The 9,990-nt window shown below is 42.8% G+C and overlaps 1 protein-coding gene across 3 annotated transcripts in view; it reads left to right on the top strand.

Moving 5' to 3' along the window:
• The first annotated feature begins 2,350 nt into the window (after positions 1–2,350).
• Positions 2,351–9,990, top strand: part of SNX31 (sorting nexin 31) — a 34,452-nt gene continuing 26,812 nt past the window's right edge. For 2 of the 3 annotated variants that reach the window (XM_070749234.1, XM_070749236.1), the window contains exons 1-4: positions 2,402–2,507; positions 4,379–4,453; positions 6,842–6,956; positions 7,979–8,043. In XM_070749234.1, the coding sequence (XP_070605335.1) occupies positions 2,442–2,507; positions 4,379–4,453; positions 6,842–6,956; positions 7,979–8,043 (321 nt within the window). In that variant the 5' untranslated portion in view covers positions 2,402–2,441. Of the gene's footprint in view, positions 2,508–4,378; positions 4,454–6,841; positions 6,957–7,978; positions 8,044–9,990 lie in introns of all 3 variants that reach the window. The other variant, XM_070749235.1, reaches the window with a different exon arrangement.

Below are 9,990 nucleotides of genomic sequence, written 5' to 3'. Positions count from 1 at the left end.
TAATTAAGTGTTGTACCTCATGATTCTTGACAAATGTTTCTTTTTCTTTTATGTACACTGAAAGCATATGCACCAAGACAAATTCCTTGTGTGTCCAATCACACTTGGTCAATAAAGAATTCTATTCTATTCTATTCATATCATGCCCTCATTATCTCCCACATCAGCTACTGCAATGCACTTTACCTGGGTCTACTTTAAAGAATACCCCAAAGCTGGCACTAATGGAGAATGCAGCAGCTTGTCTGCTGGCAGGCGAGAGTTACTCCTTTCATAAAAAGCCAGTGTTGCAGATGCTACCTTGGCTTTCAGTAGTTTCTCTCTAGAATTCAAGAGTGCTGTTTTTGACCTATGAAGTTCTCTTTAGGAGCCCTTAAAGCAATGTCTCTCAAATAGTGGAGCAGGGTTCCCTGGGGGGGGCATGGAGCGATGCCGGGGGGGGGCATGTGACCCTGGGGAACATGTGTTTTTTTGTCGCAGGGTGTAGGGGTTTTTTTGCACAATACTACATAGCACAGAATAGGAGATATGAAGTGCATATAACAAACCTTTAAGAGACACCATGGAAAAATATTTAACAGGGATGAAAAGAGGAGAGAGACGGAGATGATGAGACAAACGTAAGTCTCCCGAAAGCTAAGATGAGGAAGCGCATGTAGCGCTTGGCTTCACTGTGATTATGGTGAGAGATGAGGAAAGACCAGTGTGTTTACTGTGTCTAAAATTGTTGGCAGCAGACAGCATGAAGCCAAATAAATTAAGGAGTCACTTAAACACATTACACCCTAATCACGCTGATAAGCTGCTTGAGTTTTTCAGCAAAAACGTGCTGAATATTGAGGCACAATAAACACAGGAAGGTTGTTCAAATAGCTGCCCTTAAAAATAATAACAGAATAATAGAGCTGGAAGGGACCTTGTAGGTCATCTAGTCCAACCCCTCTCTCCCTCAAGCAGACCTTATACCCGTGATGGAGAACCTGTGCCACAAGTGGCACGCAGAGCCATATTGGAGGGCATGTGAGGTGTTACCCTATGCCAGCTCCAGCACGTATGTGTAGCCTTGGGAAGGCTGTTTCACCCTTCGGAGGCTTCAGGGAAGCTTCCCTGAAGCCCCGGAGTGCAAAAAAAATGCCCATGGGCAAACTGGAATTTTGGAAAATGGATTTCTGTTTTGTCGGTTATGCTGTTTTTTGCACTCTTGGCCTTTAGGAAGCTTCCCTGAAACTTCCAGGGTGTGTAAAACACCAGAAGTCCATTTTTCCAAATTTCTGGTTTGCCTGTTTGGCCATTTTTCAGTGAGGCCTGCACAGGGATGGGGGTGGATTGTGCACATTTGCAGGAGCAGTTTGTGTGTGTGTGCAGTGGTGGGCAACAGCCGATGCTGTCAGGTGCTCCATCCCGGTAGGAAATTCCGGGACACGCATGCAGCTGCCCCTCCCTGATGCACACCCTATGGCTACTGCGCATGCGCAGCAAGCAAAATCTTGCATCGAAAATCACTAAACTTACACATGCACGTCCTTACACAAGATTTTGCTCACTGCGCATGCACAGAAGCCAAATCTTGCACCAGCAGGTGCGTGTGCGCATGCCGAATGCTCGCACCCTTGCAACAGCCTCAGAGGGTGCACCGGGAGCGCTGAAGATGAGCAGCCCTTCACTGGGTGTGTACGTGCTGGGGAGAGAATGGGTGTGGGCACGTGCGGCGAACCAAAAAAAGGTTCACCATCACTGCCCTCTACCAGGGATAGGCAAAATTGGCTCTTCTATGACATGTGGACTTCAACTCCCAGAATTCCTAAGACAATCGCGCTAGCTCAGGAATTCTGGGAGTTGAAGTCCACCTGTCATAGAAGAGCCAAGTTTGCCTACCCCTGCGGCCTATACCACTTCTGACAGATGGAAGCCCGGCCTCTTCTTGAAAGCTTCCAGTGGGGAAGCTGCCACATGGCGAGCTGTGCCATTGGTTGACTGCTCTCCCTGTCAGGAAAAAAAATGTCTCCTTGTTTCTAGGTGGAATCTCTCTCCTCGATCAGTTCTCTATCCGTTATTCCTCGTCTGTGGCCTTGGAGCGCTTCACACACACACACACACAAATACACACACACCTCCTCTCTTGTGACAATACAATAACTGAATAGCAAAGCTATTTCTCTTTAGCTTACTTGGGGCCACTGCTGACCCATTCCACACACACCGCCTCCCTCTGTAGCGCGTTAAGTGAGGCAGCCCCGATTCTCCTCAGAGCCGTCTCCACCTGCCGCCGCTCCGCCTCGCTCGCGTGTGTATGTGTGTGTGTGCGCGCGGTGGTGGTGAGGAGGGGAGGCAACCGCGCCCCTCCTCCGTCACGTGGAGCAAACAAATCCTCCCGCGGCCGCCCCGCTCCGCTTCCTCGGGCCCCGCCGGACGGCTCCAACCGGGCTCCCCTGCCAGGCGCCATGAAGATGCACTTCAGCATCCCCCTCTCCGAAGAGCTGCTGGAGAAGTTTGGCGGCCGCTACGTGGTGGAGTAGCAGCTTTCCCTTCCAAGGGGGAGGGGAGGGAGGGGTGGATCCCCGCCACGAGGGGAAGGGAGGCGGGAAGGGCGAATTTTAACCCGGCAGCGCCAGACCTTGCCAGGCTGCTCCAGCGTTGGCATTTCCTCCCCGGGGGGAAGAAATGTGTCCTTCGCTCCCCGCCGCGAGACCCTTGTCGGGCGGGGAAAAAAAGAAAAGGCGGAGGGAAGCGTAGTGCGGCGGGGTGGGGAGAGGTTGGCACCCGAGCAGGTGGATTTGATGACCGGCCATGCCAGTTTCGAGGGCGGGTGGAGGGTGGACGGGTCGTCGGAGGATCAACAGTTGGGCAACGGCTGGCCGGCCTGTGTTGGGGATGGAAGCTGCGGCGGCGGTGGTCCGGAGAATGAGCACGCCCCACCCATTCCTACTTCAGCCCCGAAAGGAGAACGAAGATGGTTCTGTGGGGCGGGCGGGGTGTGCGTATTAGTGCAGTGTTTCCCAATCTTGGCCACTTGAAGATATCTGGACTTCAACTCCCAGGATTCCCCAGCCAGCTTTCGCTGGCTGGGGAATCCTGGGAGTTGAAGTCTAGATATCTTCAAGTAGCCAAGGTTTGGAAACACTGTAGAAGGTGTGTGCTATTAGTAGTACCCGTGCCAAGCGTGGGCCGGGCGGCATAGGAGCCGCGGATGCCCGGTGGTGGGGGTGGTAAAGGCTTCCCGGAGCGGGGGAAAAACGAGGCTCTGGGTCAATGGCCACTTGGCCTGGATGCCCGTTTCTGCACCTCAGCGGAGGAGAAGCGCCTGTTGAGAGACTTGAGAGGAAGAAAGTATGTGTGTGTGAGAGGGAGATCAGAAGGAGCTTCCCAGAGAGAAAGGGGTGGGGAGAGGAGGAGGAGGCGAAGAAGTGGGAAGAAGGATTGATTTTATTTAATTTTATATTTAATTTTATTATTTATTTAATTTAATTTTATTTTTTATTTATTTTATTTTATTTTATTTTTATTTTATTTTATTTATTTCGACTTGTCTTGATTTGACTTGATTTGAAACTTTACCCACTTGGCCCGCGCTGAAAAAGCTGCTTGAGGAAATCGCACCTAGAAACAAGTTTATGACAGCAATGGGAACCAGCGCTCGAATAGGTACTAAAAGTCGCAAGGGAAGTGTGGGAACAAAAAAAGAGAGAGAAAAGAGGAGCGTTCTGGTGCTGTTTGCTCCTAACGTTCCTTTCAGGTGATCTGTGAAAATTCGCAAGCTTATTTTTTAATTTTGTTTTGGCAGGGTGGGATAACATTTTTTTAAAAAACGTTTATTCCTTTCAAAGATTCCAGACTGAAGGAATAGGTCTCTATATTTCTAGAATGGAACCAGTCCAGTGTTTCCTAGTCTTGGCAACTTAAAATGCTGGGTGGGAAATTCTGGGAATTGAAGTCCACCTGTCTTAAAGTCCACCTGACTTTAAGAAGGTCACAGAAGTTCAGAAGGTGTGACCTAGTCTCAAGGGCCAGTCCTCCTCAATAAAGAGATAGTCAAGCTATAGCAAATCTGTGTGCAAAGGTATTCATGCCATGTGTTTGTGTGTGTGTGTGTGTGTGTGTGTGTGTGTGTGTGTGTGAGAGAGAGAGAGAGAGAGAGAGAGAGGTCAAGATGGTAGCCACAATGATGCAACAAAAGTGCCACCCTTTTGTACACACCTAATGGTGGTTGTGGCTGCCACTATGACTTAGGGTGTGCCAGGGCCAATTTAAGACCCCACAGGAATGAAGTTCCTCTTTCTTGGCTAGTAGGAATGCAAAAGTGGAACACAACTGATGGGAAAGTGGTGAGTTCTTTTTAACAATCCTGAAATGATTTATTTTGGGGACTGTGTATTTTCAGCTGTATTCTGTTTATTTGGAGGGCTTCCTTTTCTGCAAGTTACGTTACAGTCAGTTGCACCGCTGGAATGAACAGGTAAGAATTCATCCCCTTTATTTATTTATTTTCTCATCCAACCACTATTCTTGGGGGGCAGGGTTCAATTTAAGCCTTTGTTTAATTATATTAATTGGATTTTTTAGATGTATTGCTATGTTTTTTGATATGCTGTGAGCCGCCCCTAGTCCTCGGAGAGGAGCGGCATACAAATCCAATAAACAAACAAACAAATAAATAAATAGACAAAGAGGCAGAAGGAATGCTGCTTGTATAACATCAATAATTGGTTTGTTTGCATAGGATTATGGACAAAGTTCAGACTTAAGTTTTGCAGCATGTTTGACATCTTTCTATCTTTGTACATGAAAGAAATATTTACACCTTAATAGTTTATTGCTGCATGAAACTTTGCATGTGTGCAGAGAGACACACACACATCAGTAGAGACCCACCCCATTGTCTCTGGATAATAATTTCTCAGCGTATTTTCAGACCTGGGGCTTTCCATGAAAGAAGCGAGGACCATACGTATCGAAGCTTTTTTTTATTTAGTGAAAATAATACCACTGTCATTGAAGCTTTAATAATTCCAGTTAAACTATGGTAGTAAAAATATAAGCTAGAGAAAGAAAGGTTTCTTTGTCATTCTACCAAATTGTGGTAGATCTATGAAGGAGATCAAAAAACATCAAAATTGCAGTTGTGAGAATACAATGAAAGATCCACTTTCTTTTCATACAATAAGCTACATGTAAAAGGAAGCTGGACTTCTGTTGTACAATAATGGCCAATTTCATGACTTCCTTGGACTTTCCTACCAAAGATAATCTCTTAAAATTGAAAAATTGTGCAAGGCAAAGAGAAAATGTGTGTGCGTGTGTGTGTGTGTGTGTGTGTGTGTGTGTGTGTGAGAGAGAGAGAGAAGATAATACAATGATATTATTCAGTGAGTACACATAGCACTTTATAGAGAATAACAGGATAACAGAGTTGGAAAAGACAATAGAGGTCTAATAATCCAAGCAAGAAACTAAACCATTTCAGATAATGGCTGTCCAGTCTCTTCTTACAAGCTTCCACTGGGATGGAGCAGCCACAGCCTCTGGAGACAAGTCATTCCACTGATGAATTGCTCTCACTGTTAGAAAATTTCTCTTAATTCTAGGTTGCTTCTCTCCTTGATTAGTTTCCATTCATTGTTTCTTGTCTTGCCTTCTGGTGCTTTGAGAAATAGGTTGACACACATACACACACCGCCCTCTTCTTTGTGGCAGTCCCTCAAATATGGGAACACTAATTATACTGCTACATGCACTTAAGAACCATACCTGTATGGATTTGCTCCAAAAATATTTTTCTAATAGAAAATAGTTTTACCTTTTTGTTTTACACTTTGGTAAGTTTTAATTGCTGTATCACACCTGATAGTATCCGTTATTCTTTTTATAAACTGAGACACTTCTTAAATCTTAAAGTTGTTTTTATTCTGCCCAATCTGTGTTTCCCAAAATATCTATATAAAATACATTTTTAGGTTACATAGCCTATGTACGGTGTCATAAATAGTATTAATGCTTTTTTTAATGTACTACTAATTTATTTGCCACCAGAATGCACTCTGTCCAGCAATCAACATCCAGAGAATTAAAGGCAGGGCTTGATGGGGGACAATTTATCAGAAAAGAATACACTAGTCAAGGAATTAACAAGAAGAAAACCATGCCCACACCAACACTGTCAGCGCAAAATACTGTATTATAACCAGGGAGCAAATCCCACACTCAGTAGCACTGATATTGTTACCTAGTTGGGTATTAAAATGTCTGCAAGCAAGCAACCTAGTTCAGAGAGTACCAAGGACTGCACAATACAACACTGAATTGCATATACAGTGGTACCTCTACATACAAACTTGTAACCTCTACTTACGAACTTTTCTAGATAAGAATGTTCTTATGTAGAACTGGGTGTTCAAGATTTTTTTTGCCTCTTCTCAAGAACCATTTTCCACTTACAAATACAATCCTCCGAAACTAACCGGAAAAGGCAGGGAGAGGCCTCCATGGAGCCTTTCTAGGAATCTCCTGGGAGGAAAAAGGGCCGTAAAGGCGGGGAGAAGCCTCTGTGGGGCCTCCCTAGGAATCTCCTGGGAGGAAACAGGGCCTCCACCCTCCCTGTGGTTTCCCCAATCGCACGCATTATTTGCTTTTACAAACTTCTACTTACAAACTTTTCTACTTAAGAACCTGATCAGGGAACGAATTAAGTTCGTAAGTACAGGTACCACTGTATTGTCTTTTATTGATAAAACAAGAGCCTACCTATTCAGATTTCTTATGGATGTCAACATACTTAAAGGAAGTAATCTTTGGAAATTTATTAAAGAACAGATAAGTACCATTTAAAGATTATTTATTTTTTCAGCTAAGGCGAGTCTTTGGAAAAGGAATGCCTTCATTTCCTCCAAAATATTTCCTTGCAATGACAAAGTCAATGGCTGATGAAAGGAGGACACAGCTAGAACAGTATCTACAGAACGGTATACTGAATGCTACTTTGGCAACTTATTTTTTTAATGAGCGTTCAAGCAAATATTGTGTTTGTGCATGCTATGATTTCATAGACCTAGAAAGAGTTGAAAGGAAATGTGCAGAAAAAGATGTTTTAGGTCAGAGGTCTTCAAACTTGGCAGCTTTAAGACTTGTGGACTTCAACTCCCAGAATTCTATAGCGGGCTATGCTATGCTGGCTGGAGAATTCTGGGAATTGATATCCATAAGTCTTAAAGTTGCCAAGTTTGAATACATGTACCTCTGTTTTAGGTGACTTGGAAATTTATCAGGAAATTTATCAACGAATATAATGGGCTGAATTTTGTGCAGTTCTTAAGGGCCATATTCTGCACCATATCCTTCCTACTGGAGCTTACTGGGTTTTTTAAACAGTATTTCATGAGGTTTTAGGACTCTCAGAAAACGTGATACAATGGGAAATCCAGTGATATCTGGAGTAGAAATTCAATGTGCAGTATAGGAAAAAAAAGCAGAGAACTTACCTTCGTACAACTATTCTAAACTGAATCTGATTTCTTGAGATTAAGCATTAATCTAAACATTTCATTTATGAAAATCCCTTTGAGTTAAAAGCCTTTACAGAACTTCAATTATTTAATTATCATATGCCATCAAGTCATTTTCAACTCATAGCAACCACATGCATTTTTCTCCATGATCATCAAAATTTTAGGATGTAGGATAATTTTTTCTGATTCAATTTGTTTAATAAATTATGCATATATATATATATGGATACTGTAGCCTAGAGGATAATTCTCTGCCTTACAAGGCAAAAGTTGCAGGCTCAAGTCCCAGTGGATATGGCTAGCTGATGAGGCCAAAATAAAGCTGAAATAGATCTATCCTAGTCTTGCTTAATTTTCAAATTCAGCAAAAAAACCTGTGACATATATATGTATATATATATATTGTGGTGTCTCTCTTGACCAACTGTGGAATATTTTAAGATGTATTTTCTATTCTATTGCAATTTCTTCTATTGCAGTTTCCGTTGATCCAAGTGTTACAAACAGTGATGTCTTTATTAATTTCTTTAGGAAATTACAACAGGTAAGGTTTTTTGGTTTCAAAGTAAGATGTTAAGAGAAGGATGGCTACCTGTGCTCCTATCCTTATAGACTAAACACTGGTTTGCTGTTACTGAGGACTATAATAAAATATTTAAATATTGAGTACTGGCGTTCAGGATATCAGGCAGCTATTTTCTATTCCTCTATTCTTGTTGCCCAACCTTTGGTCTCCACCGGGGTAGATTTGTCATACCTACTGCTACCAGTGCACTGCGTACGCAGCATGAGGATTCTCATATGTGTGCATCCCCAAAGTGATTTTGCTCAAGCGCATGCGCAGGAGGCAAAACCCCACCAAAATGTCATAAGCGGATGTGCATGCGAGAGGGATTTCAGTGATTTTCAGCGAAAATCTCATGCGTGAGCATCCCCTTGTGGGATTTTGCTTCTGCACATGTGTAAGAAGCCAAAAAAAAGACCAAAAATTGAGGGGGGAAATTACGCCCTCTGAAGGACCAGCACCAAAGCAGTTACGCGCAGATTGGTGGCCACTACCGCACCGGAGTCACCTACTGCACCCGTAGCAACCCACCACTGGTCTCCACCCACAGCAACAATCAGCCAATTTTTTGTGTGCATTAGTTTCAAGTTTCAAGTTTTATTGGATTTATATGCCGCCCCTCTCCGAAAACTCGTGGCGGCTAACAACAATCATGAACAATATACAATAAAATCCAATACTAAAAGCAAATTAAAACCCCTTAATATATAAAAACTAAACATACCTACAAACATACCATGTATACAGTTGTAACGGCCTAGGGGGACAGAGGTGGGTTTTAAGTAGCTTATGAAAGGCAAGGAGGGTGGGGGCAATTCTAATCTCTGGGGGGAGTTGGTTCCAGAGGGTCGGGGCCGCCACAAAGAAGGCTCTTCCCCTGGGTCCCGCCAAGTACATGTAGTCCTTAATTTATGACTGTAATTGATCCTGGAATTACAATAATAAATCATGCTAGGGTTTAGTTTTAGATATATTTGATTTTTTTATGGCTTGTATCTTTTTGTTTTTATTATATTATTTTGTAAGCCGCCCTGAGTCCTTTGGGATTGGGCGGCATAGAAGTCAAATAAGTAAGTCAGTCAGTCAGTAAGTAAGTAAAATAATAACTAGTAATAACTTAAGTGGGTCATCATCTGACCAATTTGATTTTGCTATACAGTATTTTTGTAATGGTCATTAAATGAATCATCAGGGTCATCTGGGGTTGTTAGGTGAACCTTGTTTTGCCAAAAATCAAAAGTAAATTCTGGTTTCTGGCAAAAAAAACAATAAGTTGTGGCCGTGTGACTTCAGGACACTGCAAATGGACGTAATTGTGAGACGGTTACTGAGTGCTCAAGATGTAATCACTTTATGGGAGAGCTGAGGAATAGAAACATCTTACCTGAGTCATATGTATCTTTTTGGAATCCATCATAGCTTCAAACAGTTGCTAAGTGACCAGTCGTAACTCAAGGGCCAGCCGTATGTTCAGCTGTGAACTATTCTTAATCACTTTCTTCTATGTACATACCAGCTTTGTCTTTTAGAAATTATTCTTGAACCATTTTAATCTTGTTCCAGCCTAAAAAATAGAGTTAAACATTCAGTGATAAATTGCTACTTTTAAAGCAGCTCAAACACAGGGATTTTAAAAATAAACACTAACACATGAGGTTTTCAGTTTAATAAGGTTCTTTATTAGACAGTACCATGTTTTTTTCCCCTTGCATTCAGGTGACCAGCGAAAGATTTTGCTGTAAAAGCCTTGATATCTTTTTGGCCCTTACAGATTTCTCAGGAAACATTTTGAAAGGTTCATTAAAGTATGATAAGCTTCTTGATATCCGGCATTAAGTAAATATTTTGGACTTGTGGCAGGACAAGGGGTGAGAAGTGGGTTGACATAAAAATGTCAACATCCCCTTTATGTTACGAGAGTGGTGA

This window comes from Erythrolamprus reginae, chromosome 3 (genome assembly GCF_031021105.1).
Source record: "Erythrolamprus reginae isolate rEryReg1 chromosome 3, rEryReg1.hap1, whole genome shotgun sequence".
NCBI lineage: Eukaryota > Metazoa > Chordata > Lepidosauria > Squamata > Dipsadidae > Erythrolamprus > Erythrolamprus reginae.
The sequence above is the reverse complement of the archived record's forward strand: the minus strand, read 5'-3'. Positions and strand labels throughout refer to the sequence as shown.